We start from the raw sequence: 19,391 nt of genomic DNA on the forward strand, positions 1-19,391 counted from the left end.
AAAATTAGTTCAATCGCTTGGTAAAGTATATTGGCCCTCACGAGCAAAAGTATCTGCTTTTCAATACATATTTTTAACCATAAATGTTTATTTTTACTTTCCTATCTCTAAAATTAAGAAGCAACCTTCGTTTTTACTCTTTTCAATGAACGCATAAAATACTTATAAAAAATATTTTCGTTCATTTTACTTTTTATTTATAAATAAAATCGTAGTTGGATCACCATTTACTTAATTAAAAAAATTTTGTCTTGCCTGCTAAAAAAGAAAATAAAAACCAATCGTCGTATACCAACAGACGTGATTTGCTTTGCTTCAACTGCAGCCTTTTTAATTCCGCAACCCTGTCGGCCATAATAACAACTTTTGTCATCTGCTGTACTTAAGCGTTTTTGTTTTAGTTCAAAATCCTCATAAGCGAATTTATTTTTGTATTGTAAATAAACGTCAATTATTGTTCCTCTATACCATTGATACGCAAGTGCCGCTAACAGTGTCGGCAAGTCAATAATTTATGTAATTCGCAATATCAATGTCAATGAGATTTTTGAATGCGCCACTTTTGATAACTTAAATAACTTCAAATGCATTTGTCATTACACGAAATTTTATGCAGTTCACGTTTTTGTGGGTACTTTACTTTTCACTTCGAAAGGTGCGTTAAGTTGTTTGTACTCGCACTCATTTAAATTTAGACAAATGGACTTATAAATCAACGAAAGACATCTAAACCAAAAAATAAAAAATTCTGGAAAATGACATGCGTAACTTTTTCATTTGAACTTTATATACAAATTTCATATACATTCATATATTTAGAGTTACGAAAAATGAGCGCAATATTTTTTATTTTTGTGTCATAGCAGCATACTAACGCCAATACTTACAAGGCGTGTGGTTAAAACGTTTGTTGATTGGAAGGATTGAAGAGAGGAGGTATGAAACAGGTTATAGAAATGGTTGGAGTAGCATCTACGTTCACTCTGCACATCTTCCATGATCATCTTAGCATACATACAAGGCGCATTCATTAAATGTGGTGACACTACACCAACACCAATGTTTTGTACGTTTGATTTTCACGGCAAAGTATTGGCAAAGTAGAAAACACAAATGAATTCGCCTTGTTTCATTTTGTGCTGACAGCCACATGGACACGTCGAAAGAAACAAAGCAAATCAGCTGATTCACTGATACCACCGATACTTGGTATACGTTTATGTATAAGGTGAGTACAGGATGGGAGCCGAGAGCGCTCAAATGACCTCAGAAGCAACAGCGTGTCGAGTGTTGAATTTGTACAGAGGGAACAGCGATGAATTAATTAACTGGATTACCACTGAAAAAGGTATTACATAAGCAGACTCATCATAATGAACCTGAGTCGAAGCAAGAGTACGTGCAGTGACAACGAAAAGGTGCAGCACTGGCTAAAAAGCTGAAGGCGTTACAATCGGCTGAAGAGAAGATGGTAAGAAGTGAGATTCAAAAGGCATCTTACTAGGCGATTATGGAGAAACAGGCATTAGTATTAAAAAGGAACACAATGCTACAATTTTGGCAAATCCGAAGAATGTTATTTACTCAGAAATGCGAAAATGGGCGTGTGTATCTCTTTAGGCGTCACTACGCCTAGTCGCAATAGCCACGCTGCGATATTTTTTATACGTAGTAGTTGCCTCCCAAAATTAAAATATTCCATCTACTAAGTTCTGTTAAGTTCGTTATAGAAATGAAGTTATAATTCGTTTTTTAATGAAGTTAGTTTTATTTAACCATATGAATATTAAAAAAAAAATATGGACTTTCATATGGCCAATCTTCTGTGGCTATGAACCCAGGAATACTTTTTTTTAGGCCCTGTTGGGGCTTGTTTTGCCTTATGGACTGAAGCGAAATCCCTGCTCTCAAGGGAGTACTGCTCAACTGCCTCACCACGCCTTCTAAGACATCCTCCTGGTACACTTGGGCCCGGTCTTAACCCCTTTTTCGTAGAAATGAAGAGATGTAACACCTTTAGAAGACACTTCTTATCAAACCATTTCGGAGGCTGGACGGTGGCAACGCTGAACCCTTGAAACAACATTTTTTATGTCTTCAGAAGTCTTCGCACAGATTTTGTCGTTTTGATTATTAAACATTTCTTCAACAGTGAACATTTTCTTATCTGTGAAGAGAATATTTTCATGGCCGTTGACCGCGTGCCACCGAAGAAGCTGCTCGCAAATGTCGAGTCTAATTATTTCCTGTTTATGTTTTTTCTTTTTTTTTTAATGTTTATTAAATGCATTTTATAACAACATACTTGTATAAGATTTATAAAAGAATTTTAATTTTCATCAAAATTTTAAGCTTTTTAATCAGAATTAAAGAAAAGGAATCAGTTTTAGAGCTTACTAAATTAAGTAAAACAAAGTTTAAGTTCGAAGTTGATAAAGTGAGTGATTTTGTAAATTTTTATTCCGTACAAAAACTTGTTGTGATTTGTGATATGGAAAAAATAGGCAACATCGCCAAAGCAAAAATTATCGAAAATAAACGAGAATTTCAAACCACTTTAAAAACATTCTGTTTATTGTTCTAAAATAAAATAGTTAATGAAAGTTTATTGAGTTTCTATGAGCCTCGAAAAAAATTTGAGACTTGTATTAATATCTTCAACCATTGGACTATATCATTGCTATAGAATAAACCAAACTTTTTCGTCGCCATATATTTTTTATAGCACACAAGATAAACTGGCCATCATTTCTACATACTTGTCTAAAAAAAGAATTTTTTTTTGGGTTACGACGTTCTTCCCACAAATGAACTGTATGTGGGTTAGCCTCCCATTTGCTAGCTGGAAACTTAGTCATCAAGAAACACCAAAGTGATACGTGGACAAACTATAAGTAAAGTATGAAAATATATCTGCCACGAGTATAAGAAATGGAAAATGTAAAAATTACGCCAGCACAAAAAATGCAAAACACAATGAAGAGGAAGCAAATAATAGTCAAGAACACTGGGAAAAATAAAAGGAAATGAAAAGGAAAAAAACTACAAACTACGGTTGAGCAGACAGTGGTACTGTCGAGAAAGACGCGACAAGCTGGTGCTCACAGTAAAATTTGCGCACATAAACGCACACTTGCGCCCATACGCATGAATGAGCTACTGGACAGACAGACACATGTTCACCTTGAACTCGTTGTTGAACTTGTGCGCCTCCTGACGCACTACAAGGCATTAAGGCATAAGACTGGCCTTAACGCTTACAAATCGAGTCATCTGTCTTTATGGCCGAAGGTACATAAAGACGCTTATATGTATGTGCATATGTTCGTACGTATGTGTGCATATTCCTAGGTACATAAATGGGTGCAAGTAAAATGTGTGTGTGTATTAGTACAGACTGTGTTTGCTCTGTGGCTGCTGTTTTTTGTTTTGTTCTTATTTTTATTTACCTACTTGTTTACTTTTTTTTTGGCTGATGCTCATAACTTGCCTTCTTTCTTGCCTTGCACTGACTCTATTTCCATTGAATTTAGCTACATAAAAATCATACATACAAACCTACTATAATTACATGCATATTTACACATACCCATATATATATATGTATGTGTACACTTGTAGACATATGTACTCGTACGTACGTTGCGTGAATTTTTTGTGAACTCATCTCCTTGCACTTTGCACTATTTTTATAGATGTTTCTCATTGGTAGCAAGCGCTACAGGGCAGTGAGGGCAGTGGTGGCCGTAGCTAGCAGGTTGTTCCACTTTTGGCTGCCTCTCACTACATACCGGCAGCAACATCAACAGCAATGCTGTAGTGCACACAAAGGCAGCAACTGCAACTGCAACCGCAATCACAACCGCAACCACTGCCAACTGCTAAGGGCATTGGCAATGGCACTGGCATGAGCAATGACACAGCAAACGTGGCCTTTTTGTTGTTGCAAGTTGAGCCATAAATTTATGCGATGTACAATGCGCAAAGGGATTTCCATGCTTTTTTGTTGGTTATCTGCTACTTGGTTGCTCTTTTTTGGTGTGCTTATATTCATGCACTTTGAGAGCTTTAAAAATAAATTTGGCAAATATTAAGCGAAGCCACTTGAAAGTGCAATAAAATTAATTTTTCAATTAACACTTGTACAAAAATTACCTTAAATTGCTTTATGAGTTTTATGGGATTGATTGATAAATTATTGCAATTTTCAAACAAAATAAGGGTTTTAGTCGAACAAAATTACGATTTGTTTTATAGTGTTTTTTCTAACATAGGAATCTATTCATGATTTTTGTAATTTCGATCAACAATTGGTTTTTACTGCAGCGAAATGTAATTATGTTGCATAGTGTTTTTTGTTTTCAACAAAGATATTCATCTAAGATTTGCAACCCAAATTGAACAACCACGTTCTCCCGCTCTCATCGGAAGTTAGGTATCTTGGAGTGATACTTGACTCCAAGCTCCATTGGAAGCTACAAATTGAAAATCGGGTAAATAAGACCAGTAAAGTCTTCTACTCCTGCAAATCTATGTTCGGTAAAAAATGGAGACTCAAGCCAGGTGTGGGGGGCCTCTCAGTCGTGCTGAGGATGTACAATGCAGTGGTTTTGCCATCTTTAACGTATGGATGCCTGGTCTGATGGGAAGCTCTTCTTCAATAAACTTGGGAGGGTGCAAAGGACTGCATGTATTGGTACCACCAGAGCATATAAAACTTGCCCTATTGCCAAAACTTCCCATAGACTTTACCGCCATTTCCATCGCAGTTCAAAGTGCAATCAGATAAAAGGAGATTAGGCTCTGGAGACAATCTGTCAAGGGAAATGGTAATATTTTCGGGCATTTAACACCGTATTACTCCGAACTTCGAACAGATCTCTCTATCGCCACACACGCGGAAAAGCTAGATTTACCTTTTAACCCTCATTGCAGAAGCTGTGGGGACCTTTCAGAGAAGGATACCCTTGAGTATTTTTTCTGTAAATGTCCGGGTTTGGCCGCTAGACGCCTAAGGTCGTCTCCTTTCTTCGACAGCCTTGGGTAGCGCCAACCTAAATCCATTCAATCTCCTCCATTATATCAACAGCTCTGGCTGGCTGTAGATATATGCCTGTTGGAGGTCTCATAATGGTATCAAAACGGCGCTTTAGTGCTACTTGAGGAGTGGCAGGTGCCGGCTATTTCACCTAGCTGCCTACAAACGAATATGTAGGTATGTACGTATTTATGAATTTTTTTTTTTTTTTCGAACAACAACTTTTTTTTTACTGGAACAAAACTAAATTTTGTTGCATGATGTTTTTTCTGCAAGGATAGATATTTTAACCTTTTTGAACAACCGAGTTTTACTGGGAAAAATTAAAATTTGTTTTTATTTTTCTGAACAAAAAAATATTTCCCAAGGTTTTGTATTTGCACACAATTATTTTATTTCTTCGACAATTATCTAATTTCTTATAAGAATGTTTAACAAATTCTTCTTCCTCTCATTTTAGGTAAGTCGACATCTGTTTTGCAGCGTCATTTCAAGTGACCGTAATTGTTGTAAGTCTTAAAATTTGTATATAAAAGAAAACAAATTGAGATGGTAACCCGGCGCATAGCACATAATTGTATTCTCAGTTTCAATAAATAATGGTACGTAATTACATAACATTCACACCTCCTTAAAATAAATACCACTCGTTAAATGTGCATTTTCATAAGTATATATGAAAGCTCGTGTAAATACCATAAGTAAGAAGTAAGAAGAGTCGATGTTGATAAGCAAACCTCTTGTTTATTAATTAGTCACTCTTGCCAAATCGCCATGATTATACTACTGAGCAGCACATGCAAATAATAAAATGTAAATCGGAATGATTTGAGTGTATGGTTATCTCTCACGCAGGTGAGTTGAGTAGGATACTTTTTTTCTTGTAGGGCTTTCTGAAGTCGCAGATCTACGCTAATAAGCCGCAATCAACCGAAGACTTCCAAAAACCGATAACTCAGGATTCAGGACTCTGAGATACTGGCTATGTGCTTACAATCTGTAACTGCTAATATTTCAGAAAAAAATTAGCTTCACTGTGTTTGCCAATGAACTTACATGAATTCCTCAATCAATATTGGTTCGTTAACCTTAATGATTTCTGATGTTGAAGATGGAATTCGGCAACTCAAAACATCAACAAAATCTTATGTAGATGGGATATCTTCGTATCTTTTTAAAAATTGCTCTACAATTGCCTATCCACTTTTATTAATGTTCAACGAATCCCTTGAACGGGAAAGTTCATAGATGCCTGGAGTTGCCCTAGAAAGTAGGAACCATTAATCCAGTATCCAAAAGTGGCAATAAAAACAATATCGCCAATTGTAGACCAATTGCCAAATTATCCACGGCTTCGAAATTATTTATATTGCATGATAAAAATTATTTTCAAGTTAATCGTTATATTTCTGCAGGTCCAACACGATTTCATGAAAAGTAGATCCACTGTTGCAAATCTTGCAGTGTTTTCTGAATATGTATATCGTCTTTTCAAAAAAAAATCTCAAGTTTACACCGTATACACAGACTTTTCAAAAGCATTTTTTAAGGTTATTCACAGGTTCTTAATTTCCAAGTTGTGGGCTATAGGATTTTTAAAATGAATTGAAACCTATCTCTCCTCTCGGAAATGTGTTGTTAATGTTGATTGTGCGTCACCTATTTCTTTTATTGCGTCCTTTGGTGTACCCCAGAGTAGTATACTGGGCCCCCTACTTTTTATAATTTTTGTTAATGACATTTCTAGTTGTATTAATAACGCACATTTTCTTTTGTATGCTGATGGAGTAAAAATATACTTGCGGTGATTGCAAGCAGACTCTATAAATCTTCAATCTGATTTAGCTAACGTCGTTGTTTGGTGTAAAAGAAATAAATTAAACTTAAATAACTATAAGCAAGCGTTTTTATGTCTCTTATTCTCTTAATATTTTTCTCTTATACCTTCTTCCTTCCACATTAGTGGTTCCAGTTTATCTAATAAAAGTGAAATTATTGATCTTGGTGTTGTATTCGACTCTAAATTCTCTTTTCAAAGACATTTGAATTACACCATTTCAAAGTCATATTCCGTACTTGCTTTTCTTCGACGTTTTAGTTCGGGCTTTGTCGATCCATATACTCTAAAGCTGTTATATGTAGTGAAAGTCTTTGTCCATTATGCTTTGAATTCTTTGCATTCTTTGCATTTCACTCATCCTATTCCATCCTATAAAAGTTGGTGCTTGCTCATTAATCTAAAAACACTAGATATTAGAAGGACAATTCTCTCACTCACTTTCGTCTCCGATTTGATTAGTGACATCCCATCACTACTCGAGAAAATTAGTTTTATTATTCTTCAGCGAAGCTTACGGAATCATGACATTTTCTGGTTATTGATGGGAAGAACTAATTATGCTTCCATTGCTCCGATTTCTAGAGCTCTAGGAGAATTCAATTCGCTTTCAAATCATACTGGCCTAGATTTTTCTTTAACAAAGAACCACTTCAAATTGGAACTAAATGATTTGTTGAACTAAACTCGTAGTATTATCTAATAATATTTCTCTTTATATTATTAAAAATATTGCCTTTTTCTTTCATTTATTAAAATGAAACTAGTAAATTATAAGTTTAATTTATTTTTGATTAAATTATTTAGCAGTAATCGTTCTTTAGTATTTTTGTTCATGGCAGAAATACACTCGAGGAATTTCTACTGCCTAGCGAGGGGCAACCGCTATTAGAAAAATAACTTTTTTATCATTCATTCAACGTTTCTTTCAAGCTATGAGTTTACTCGTAGAGTCCGGGCGCTACCAAATGTAAAACGCGCACAAACGCTTTCGACTACAGTGGAATTATTTTCTATAAATGAAATGAGCTGTATAATCTGCGGCGCTAGGAAGTTTAAATCAAGTTCTTCTTTTTTTCTTGAACAAGACAACTCCACCTTTTCCTGGGTTTGCTTTCTCTACAACGAACTCAGTGATTCCCCCGCACATCTAACAATTGCCCGAGCGTCGATTTCTTCTGAGCAATATTGACACCACATTCCATTCTTTTGTGGTCCAGCACAATTTTCCGGTTTTTTTTCTTTTATATATGAAACTTCTTTGGGACATATGACACGAATTTTAATCTTAGTGAATCGGAAAAAGGGAAGTTAAAATTTTCGGTTCTTGGCTTTTGCAAGTATAGATGGAATTTCAGCTTTATTCCTTTTTAGTGTACCGAGTCTTTGTTACTGAAAGCTTAGAAACAAAATAAAACGAAATTTGTGTTTGCTGTGGCATTTTTTTACGCCGTAGCGAGTGCCGCTGGGTTAGCTCGTCCGCAGTAGCTTCGATTTCTAATTCCTCCATAATTGCTTTTGAGATGACTAAAAAAATTGGGTGCACAAAAATAAGCCAAGAAATTCAGTTAATTGAATTCTGCATTCATTTCAGCAGTTTCTGTAATTTGAAAAGTGACGTATCAGCGTGTTGTTGCGAACATTCCTTCGAGTGCAGCGATGACTAGAAGCTTATGAACATGGTCTTTGCTAAATAGTTCTACAGTTCAGTGTACATATACGAGTACTTATAAAGGGTGGTTAAGTTTCAAGGGCTGGTGTTGATTTTAAATCAAATACAATTTGTTTCAGGAAATTATTGTCATTTCTCTTTGTTATGATAATACTGGTATGGCTCAATTACGCATGGAACAAAATATCGGTCAAATGGCCGCCGCGGCTTCGGCGGCACACCTCCATCCGATGGTCAAAATTTTCGATGACGCTGAGGCATAATTGAGGTTCTATGCCGTTAATGTGCCGAATTATCTCATTCTTTAGCCCTTGAATTGTTGCTGGCTTATCGACGTACACTTTTTCTTTCAAATAACCTCAAAGAAAGAAGTCCAACGGTGCCGTTGACGTTTAGGTGTGGTTCACATTCAACATCGGCCCATGAAACTTAACCACCGTTTATATAAGTATGTGTAACTATACAAACTATAAATACAGGAATGAAATATTGTATTAATTCTTATTCCTTATCTTTTGGAACAGAAATTTTACTCACGTTTACTTTCCTATTTCGATTCAATATTTTCAAAATTTTCACTCAATCCATCCATCTCAAGAAATCTCCAAAGCCATTTCATTCAATTAATCAACTCTACTATTTTTACTCCCACCACGAGTCACCCTCAGCATCCATTTCAATTAAACAATTCAAAATTAAATAAATCTTGTGACGCATTTCATTCTGGCCACCACAACATTTCAGTTAGTAGCCAACCGATACTTGAGTTATTCCCCTCTTCTGGCAACGGATTTTATGTTATGTCGTTCAGCGAAATGAGTTGTGCGGGTGCGTTGCTGATTCTCCAACTTAGCAGCGCGCGAATTAACAAAAAGAAAATAAAACGAGTGCTAAAGTATTATAAAAACAATTAAGGTCAGCAGACAATGGACATTCTATGAGTTCTGCGAAATTAAAAAAAAAAAAATATATTAAGTAAGGCATTTATGGTATGAAATAGCTGGCTAAAATTTAGAGAAAAATTTCGATCGCTAAGTGAATTCAAAATTTGAAGATAAAATCAAAATCATGCCACCAAACGAGGTGTAACGCAAGGTTGTCCCCTGCCTCTTCACTATCGACCTAGACGACTTTATGAGCCAATGGACCCTGCTCAAAAGAGGCATCGCATGGAGTTTCACAAATCATTTTGTGGGCCTATACTTCGCCGACGACATCTGCTTCCTCTCTTACAAGCTCACTGACGATCGAAGGTGGACAAACTAGTCACGCTGGCATGCACTATCGGACTGGAGATTAACATCGCCAAGCCGAAGGCAATGACAGTCAACCACAATAAAACTGCAATCTAAAAAAAAGCAAGCGTCGCGTTCAGGTTAACGCATATAGTATGTATGTAAAGCCGATTTTTGAGGACTACCTTGTAGTGTGCGTGCTCTATAGCCCTCCGGAGATGGTAATCTGAATGATCAAAAATTATTTTAATTTTCCCTTAGTAATTTTTACAATATGCATACGTATATTTGAAAATACTTTAACAATTGAGAAAATAATTATAATTAAACAAAACTCCAGCAAATTTTAATTCACCGTAAATAATAGTACGTTCACACGTATAATAGTACGCCTTCCTTTTATTCTTGGATATAGTAGTTCACAAAAATAGTTGCTTCCACATGTCATAAGTGTCCTTGGAGAAAAAAGTGCCCGGTTGGAACTCTAATGTCCGATGTATTTTAGTATATCCTGTAGGATACGTTGGGCCAAAAAGTAGGGAGCTGAGAATTTAAATAGATGAAAAAGTGTTTCAGAGAAGTGCAAGTATTATATTTTAATATTTAATTCTTACACTCACCCCTTTTTCATGAAATTAAATACCAATTTTGTATACTTCCGGATCATAGCTGTATTCGACTCAGAGTGTTTAAAGGTGCTAGGGTTCATCTCAAATAAATACATTAAATCATCCATGTGTTCAACGCGATCTAAATTGAGGCAGAGAAGGAATTATTAAACTTGCAGTTTTTTACAAACACAAATGAAGTAAAGACAAATGAAGAGAGTGGAAAATAGGAACTATAATATAAATTAAACAAATAAAAGGAAATTGTAGGAGGAGTAGAACTAAATGGAATAAAATGAAATAAAAGAAAACGAAATGAGGAGAAATGAAATAAAATTATTTGAAGTGAACTGAAATGAGAATAATTTGTTTATGAAAAGAATTGAAATGAATTGAAGTAAGATGATATATTAAAATTAAATTAAATGAGGTAAGGGGATATTTCAATATGATGATATGGGGGTAATGAAATTAAATGAGCTGAGATGAAATTATGAAATTAAATGAATGGGAATGGGATGAAATTTGAAATGAAATGAACGTAATTTGATCTTGAAATGAAGCGAATCGAAATTAGATAAAATGAGATTTGAATTAAAATTTGATGAAATTATGAAATGAAATGAGTTGAAATGGGATAAAATTTCGGAATTATATGAAATTTTAAAATTAAATGAACCTTGAAATGAAATGAGGTAAAATAACATCAACTGTAATTATATGAAAGACAAAATAAAATGAAATGAACTGAAATGTGGTGTAATATTGAATTAAAATGAAGTGAAATTAAATGAATTGAAAAGAGGGTAAGTTTTGTAATGTAATTAAATAAAATTCTAAAATGAAACGAACTGAAATGAGACAACATTTTAAAGTTACGTGAAATTTTGAAACAAAATGAAGTTAACTATAATCAAATGAAAACAAAATTAAATAAATTTTTAAGTGAAATAAAATAAACTGAAATGAAATGGAATGAAATTTTGAAATGAAATGAAATGAAATGGGCTAAAATGAAATTGTATGGAATTTTGAAATGAAATAAATAAACTAAAATGAAATAAAAATTTGAAATAATGTAAAATGAAATCAAATTAATAAAAAAATTAAATAAGTTTTGAAGTGAAATAAAATAAACTGAAATGAAATGAAATGGAATGAAGTTTTGAAATACAAATTTTAAATAATGCAAAATGAAATGAAAACAAAATGGAATGGAATTTGGAGCGAAATAAAATAAACTGAAATTAGATGAAACGAAATGAAATGGGCTGAAATGAAATTGCATGGAATTTTGAATGAAATGAATAAACTAAAATGAAGTAAAAATTTGAAGTCATGTAAAATGAAATAAAAAAAAATGGAATGGAATTTTGAGCGAAATAAAATAAACTGAAATGAGATGAAACGAAATTAAATGAAATGGAATGAAATATTTAAATGAAATGAATAAACTAAAATGAAATACAAATTTTAAATAATGTAAAATGAAATCAAATTAAAAAAAAAAAATTAATTAAATTTTGAAGTGAAATAAAATAAACTGAAATGGAATGAAATTTTCAAATGAAATGCGCTGAAATGAAATTATATGGAATTTTAAAATGAAATGAATTAACTAAAATGCAATAAAAATTTGAAGTAATGTAAAATGAAGTGAAAAAATGGAATGGTATTTGGAGCGAAATAAAATAAACTGAAATGAGATGAAATTTTCAAATGATATGAACAATGAAGTGGAATGAATGAAATTTTTTTCAAATATATGGAATTAAATAAATCGCCATCGCATGCAATTTTTAAATGAAATGCTCTGAGATAAGATGAAATTTAAAATAGAATAAAATGAAGTAAATTGAAATGAACTGGAATGAAATTTTTAAACAAAATAAAATTTGGTAAATTTAAATGACAGGAATAAAACTGATTAAAAAGGAACGTTTCCTTAACTTATCTTGTTTATTTCTCCACTCATAACATTATAAGGTTTCAATATAAATCAAATTCAGGCCAAGTCTGTGTGCGTAATGAAATATGAAAGGTAAGATTAGTTTCCGAAATATGCCTGGAGTGTATTTTCTCTATTTAAAACGTTCTCTGATAAAACTGGATTCAGAGGTATGGAACGGAATGGCATAGAGTGGAAAGTAGAAGAATGGAATAGGAATGAAAGGAAACGGCATGGATTAGAAGAAAACCAAATGAAGGATAATAGGAAAGAATAATGAGAAAAAACTAAAAAGTACTGGAATAAAAGAAATTAACTAAATTATCGTAAAATAAAATGAAATGAAACGAAAGGAAAACATATTTTTAAATTAAATTAAATGTATTCCTCTAATGAAATAAAATAAAAAAAAGATGAAACGTGAAATTTAGAAACAGCAATCCTTATTAAATGAAATAAGCCGATAAGTAGAAGAAAAAAAGTAGATAGAATGATAATGAAGATAAATTCAATGAAATTAGGCGCGGAGAATTTAAATAAAAAAGAAATGTTGCTTAAGGATTAAAAGCAATTACTACTCTTCACTAACTCACCCGGTTTTATGGGATAGTTGAGATGGGTAAACTCTCCTCTAAACTCAAAGCTGTAAGGAAATACTTTAGTGTGTGGTGCCGCTAGCTCCGCCAGGCGTTGCGCTCCGAAGCGAATAATTCCATCCGAGAAAAAGTCGCACAACCGCGCCAAGTTGTTGTGATCAAGGCTTGAAGAGTTCCTTAAGTAACGTTCCCTCAATGCTGCACTAATTTTACTCAAATCCCCCTTATGATCAGCATACATAAATATAGAAGGTGCCAACTTTTCAAACTCTTCATAAAACTGTCGCTCTAATCTAGAGCCTCTCATAATATCCACAGCGAATTGACAAAGTTCACCATTTGTGAAACCTATCAAAATAGGCACCTTAGAAAATTCGCCACGTTGCATACTCTCAAAAGGCGGTTCAGTAAGAAAACGTTCCTGACCAAAGTCATTTTCAATAACCGGCAGAAAAATATAAATTGGATTACCTTTGCCGAATTCGAAGAGGCTACGCAGCGTTGAAGTAATTTCATAACCGTTAAATTGCTGCAAGCAATTCAAGATCTCTGTTTCATCCATCGCATGCGTACAATTCAAAATACGCGCCTGTTTGCGCATCAGTTCCAATTGTGCGCGTTCCGGCAATGGCTTCTGAGGTGGCACCGAGCCACTCATTATGATCGCTTTGTGAAAGAGACCCTGTGACATAGGCGATACCAAATGGAGACTAACACTCAATGCACCAGCACTATAACCCATGAGTGTGATATCTTTAGGGTTGCCACCAAATAGTTGTATATACTTGGCTACCCAGCGTAGTGCGTGCACTTGGTCTTTGAACCCAGCATTGCCGGGTATTTCGTGTGTGCCGAGTTGCAGGAAGCCAAGTGTGCCGAGACGGTAATTGAATGTTACAACTATCAACGGTTTGGAGAGGAGATAAGCCGGACTGATAAAGGAACTTAGTGAGGATCCGATATAAAGCCCACCTGGATGAATGAAGACAAGTACAGGCAGTGCGGCTGTTTCGATGATCTGCAGTGAAAAGATATTTCAAGTGAGTTTACGGGGCATGTTTACTTTTAAAGCTCACAGTTGGCGTGTAGATATTCAGCACGAGGCAATCCTCTGAAGCATTTGTGGCGTAGATTGAATGACAATCGTGTCCATCGTAGCGTGCATCGATGAAGGAGGGTAACTCCTCTAGTGGTTTGGGATCCTGAAAATAAAAAATAAACCGTGTATTTCATGTTGCTTTATAAAATAATAAAGGCGAGATGACACACCCAGAAAATCGGGCACATTCACCTTCAAGTATGATATCATTTATAAATATGTATATTTAGTTTGCTAAGTCTGAATGACTGTTGTTCGATTTTATTGTGACTATGAAGGCAATGCTTTCACATGGGTTTGGACATATTTGCTTTATATAAAGAAAATGAAATTTGTTAACCAAAGATTCTTTAGCGATGTTGATTAGTTGAGAAATTCAAATTTCTCTTTGATTAACTGCATTGGGTTTAAGTTTCACATTTTTCTGCCAGAAGGATCGCACAGATGATTTAGGACTTCGCTAAATTTGGTGTGACTGCGCTATATGCCACTTCGGTATGCCCACTTCCACTTGCTGGCGCCACTGATGCAATGTGTAACTGTGGGTTTTTCTTTGATTCTGCTTGTTTTAGCAGCCACAATGCAAATAGTGCGCTGACTATTGTGCGGGTGTAAGGATGGAAAGGATAAGTTTTTGGGGTTGAGGAATGAGATTTTTTTAAGGGTCGATTTAGTCGATGTCAAAAGTTGTACGATTGCCCGATGCTTTCACTTTAAATTGTCAAAATTCTATAGCATTGTTGTGACAACTGCTTACGCTAAACGAGGCTAAGGAAAAATATCTATCTTGTCCTTTATTATACACAGTTTGGTTAAAAAGTAAGAAAGTGAAATTACCACAATTGAATTTTTAAACGAAATTAATTTTTTTATTCAAACAAAAAAACATCCATTACTCCACAGTTGGAAAAAGAGTAGCATAGTCTTTTATTACTTTCACTTTTCTGAACTTTTGGAGCCTTATGAATTTTTGTTGCTGATAAACTTTCCAAACGAATCTTTCCATTGAAAAAAAAATACAAATACTATTGGCTTGTAAAGAACTTACCGGACGAAATACTATTTTGTGTACATTCAAATGTTAGACGAAATATTAAAATATTAAATTTTCATTCCGTTACTGGCTGAGAGATTTTCCTTTCAAAACTTCTCAACCAACTTTTTTATTAAGAACACTGCCCATTAATTGACTTCATAAACTTTCTATGCAGCTTTACCTTAAATCTCAGCTGCCCAATTGGTGGCTTCACGTAGGGTATTCCACGAAATGCAAAATATTTTTCACCAGTCCAGCTCTCATTAAGCACGCCTTCAACTGTTATCTTCCGCTGCTCGACGAAGAATTCTTTTCTAATAGTGTCACCAATGCCTGATGCAGGTGAGCTTTCTTGTGCTCGCCAATAAAGCAAGACAAGACAATGAATTAAACTAAATAATATCAGACATTTTATTAGAAACATATCGAGTGCGTATGCACTTGAAAAAATTGTGAAAAATGAAGAGAAGCACACAGCGTCAAAGTTTGTAGTCGGCACCTGCGTTGACAGCAAACTAAGTTTATTTTTAAAATTTAGCTGCCAGCTGAGCCTAAGATTGTCGACTTGAGCGATAAGAGTGCGTTCTGATAAAGAGTTTCATTGTGACGAAAAATTATTGAGTATTTATTTTTAATTTTATATACAAATATTGGAATTTTTTTCCAATTAATTTTAGTAATAGAATACGTGGGTGTTAATATATTGTAATAAAGGGTGGCACAAAATTAACCATTCAACTTTTTACTAAAAAAAAAAATTTTGAATGACGGAAATCTTTATTTTGACCCTTACGTGCTCCATTGCTTGTCTGTTTGTATGCTGCAGCTGTCTAGCTCACAAGTGTCAAATATGATTGCCGTAGGACGATATTTGCAAATATTATAAATCTTTCCATAATTGATTAATTTTAGTTCACTTTATTATATTATAAAAACTAAAAAGATATATCATAAATACAAATTTAAAAAATTTAACAAATTTTCATCAGAATGTCTGAATTTTTAGAAAAATATTTTAGAACCCATCAAATTTTGGTTTAATGAACTGCAAGTGTCATGTATCCCAAAAATCGAAACTATTTTTGAAATTTTTTTTTGCCGACGATGTTGGGTGTTTTCTTCCATATTAAAAAATGTCGGGCATTCATTTTCCACCGTGCATATAGAAATTAAAAAAAAAAAAAAACATCTTTAAAAAACGTGCAAAATTTAATGATTTTTAGTTATGACAGTTCAAATTTTCTTCCATTCAGGTTCATATCATAAATAAGAGCTAAATGGGCTCATGTTTTTTTTTTTTTTGCTTTCAAACATTTCCTTTGAGATCAAACTAATCCTTTTAGATCAAGCTCATAGTTAGCATGAGTGAAAACTAGTTTGAGTGACTCTGAAAGTGGACGAACCACGTTCTCTTTCCCTCGATAAACTGCTAAGATTCTTCAAATAGTCTGGAAAGAGTAATGAATCATAAACACATCTGGCTCACTTATGATTTAAATCCTCTCTCCTGAAGTACAATGAGCTTGGAAAATTTCCGGCCCTCCACAACACCATCCGCATGCCATCCCATACCTTCTATGGTAAGTCGACCATTTTTTAAATATTTTGGATGAGTTTCTAGCATCTGTAGATCGAATTATTCCCATCTATCTGGGGTTTTTTCTTTTCCTAGTTGGCTGCATAATTTTCTCCCCACAACCAGCGCCCTTTTCTCTTTGTACTGGTATAACCGCGTACCCGTACTCTAAGCTCATCGCGATATGCTTAATGTAAAAGAATTTACAGTGCACCGAAATAAGTAAATCTCATTCAAATTAATCTCATGGCGACACACTGCACCCCATTCATGCCAGCGTACGACGAGTAATGTTTTGAAGAGCAAATTAAATTTAATTAAAACTGTGCGATTTATTTCTTCCTATATGAATGTTCATGCACAGATGTGTGTGTGTGTATGAACTATATTATTATCGCTTCAACACCCGTTACTCGTATGTCTGGTGTGAAAAACATTTCATTTCTTTATTTATGCACTATCGTCAAGCGATCAAATTAATGCGCTCGCATTTCATTCCAGTAATTAAAAGGCATACGAACTAGTATTGCCACCAGCCGCCACTTCAGTTTTTATTGTTTATTTGATTTTGCTTTGCTTATTATTTTTTCTTCAGCATTTATAAGTAATTTTGATTATTTGCTTTTGCTTTTGCATGAACTCATAGCCTAAGCATGCGGCATCCCTCAATCGTTTCAATTGGTTTCTCATATTCTTCCATTTGTGTAATTAAATTCTAATTAAACTTTCAACACTCTACACTTTTCGCTTTGTAGTATGAAAATACATAAGCAAAGTACGGCCACTACATAAACATGAAATGTGCGTGCACACCAACTAAAGAAGGCATCTAAGTATGTACAGGGTGGTCCATGCAGTGCATTGGATTTAATCATATGATCCTGGAAAAAAGTCAATGTCACATCTTCGCGAACGAAATGAATCGCTTTACGCTTGATCAGCATTGGGAACTATTACAAAATTATTTCCGAATTCAATGTTCTGTTGTTTGGGCGTCCATTGAAAATAATATTTTATGAAGAAGCGCATTTTTAACTCGGCGGCTATAGTAACAAGCAAAACTGCCACATCTGGAATCGAAAAAGCTGCACGTGATTACCGATAAGTTAATGTATACTCTAATAGTGACTGTTTATATAGGATTTTGGGCGTTCACATTAATTTTTTTTACTAAAAACACCATTTTGGTCCACGGCTAGTTCCCGAAAGATTGGTTAAAATCTATTTTATCACTTTGCCAAAAAACCTCTGGCTAAAAAATGCAATCAACTTAACGAATCAGTCTTTAAACATTTTTTTTTCATTTCATATAGTCAGATATATGCTATTATACAGTGCAACATGACAAGCCATTTAATGTATTACAATCACTTGGCATCGAGGAAAAGGAGTTGCGCTGTATTGGAACCCAGCCGCGGAGGTTACAGATACAAACGAAATACAATGGATATATATGGTAATATATTGGATATTGAAATATCGAAGGGTGTTAGACACGGGAGCGTATTCTCACCCCTTTTATTCAATATTTACTCCGAAGCAATTTTTCCGGAAGCACTTTAGGTATGCTGATGACACAACACTTATTCCGGACAGTATGAACGATCTGCACAACCTTTTAGAAATGTTGGCGAATACAGCAAGAAATACGGCCTCAAGATCAATGTCCCTAAGACTAAATTCATGGCTGTATGCAGGAAAAATATTTACGATAATTTAACCTTACCGACGCAAAGTAAACCCATACTCATTCTATCCAAATTTAGACACCTTGGATACTGGCTTAATGAGAACTGCACTGAAGAAATTAAGGCACGAATAGAAATGGCAAGATCAGCATTCTGAACTATAAAAAGTGCTCTGCTGTCATAAAATTAAAATGCAGTTAAAAATTCGTTTCGTCAAATGCTACGTATGGTCAATACTTTTATATGGCATGGAGATATGGACCCTTAAAGTTACTGACATGAACAGAAAAGAACCCTTTGAAATGTGGGTAAACACGCGAATGTTGAAAATCTCATCAACTGATCACGTTTCCAACAGTTAAGTTCTTCGCCGAATAATCCGGAGTAGGCAGCTTCTCTTGGCGGTGAAGCGAAGGAAGACAGCTTACTTAGGACATATACTATCGCAAGTACAAAATGTCACAACTCATCCTGGAAGATAAAATAGAAGGAAGATGAAGTATTGGAAGAAAACCAATATCATGGCTGCATAATATTAGGCACTGGACAGGCATAGGAAACATCAGAGAGTTGTGAAATGTGTCAAGAGACAGCGAAGCTTTAACGAAATTACCAACAATATTTTTTAGAAACTTTTAATTATAGATTGTAATTGAATTGTAGTGCAACAATCGCTTACATTCGAAAAAGAACATGCAAATAAAGAAGAAGAAGGTCGACGGTGAGCACTACAGTGCCCTGTTAAATGATTTGTTTGTAGATGAAAATGGAAGACATGGACATGTACGATTTTTGGAATGCACGCGATGCCACAAGCGATCTTTTGCGCGCTAAGTTCGTTCATTGTCGTCTTGGCGATGGCATTTCACCACTTAGGAGTTGCAATTTGACACTGTTAAACATGTTTCTTGTAGGGTGCCGTGAAGGGCCTCTGCTATGCGAGCAATTCATTAGCGATTCAAGCCCTTAAAGTGAACATCCAGCAAGCCATTCGCCAGAAACTGTCATCCAGATCTAGCAAGAACTGAGTTAAACGATGCGCTATAGCCAAGGTAGCT

At 34.6% G+C, this 19,391-nt stretch overlaps 1 protein-coding gene across 2 annotated transcripts; it reads right to left on the reverse strand.

The window, feature by feature from the left end:
• Window positions 1–10,050: 10,050 nt before the first annotated feature.
• On the reverse strand, window positions 10,051–15,570 carry LOC128871531 (juvenile hormone esterase-like). Of its 2 annotated transcripts, XM_054113355.1 has the most exons (6): window positions 15,251–15,570; window positions 14,011–14,136; window positions 13,406–13,952; window positions 12,932–13,282; window positions 10,403–10,532; window positions 10,051–10,325 (listed from the first exon to the last, which is right to left on the reverse strand). In XM_054113355.1, exons 1-6 carry the CDS (start codon window positions 15,491–15,493, stop codon window positions 10,202–10,204), a joined length of 1,521 nt encoding a protein of 506 aa, XP_053969330.1. In that variant the 5' UTR covers window positions 15,494–15,570; the 3' UTR covers window positions 10,051–10,201. The 2 variants fall into 2 exon arrangements, with proteins under 2 accessions (XP_053969330.1, XP_053969329.1); XM_054113354.1 differs by having other exon boundaries at window positions 10,052–10,325; window positions 12,932–13,952.
• Window positions 15,571–19,391: the final 3,821 nt, after the last annotated feature.

This window comes from Anastrepha ludens, chromosome 2, assembly GCF_028408465.1.
Source record: "Anastrepha ludens isolate Willacy chromosome 2, idAnaLude1.1, whole genome shotgun sequence".
Classification (NCBI taxonomy): Eukaryota; Metazoa; Arthropoda; class Insecta; order Diptera; family Tephritidae; genus Anastrepha; species Anastrepha ludens.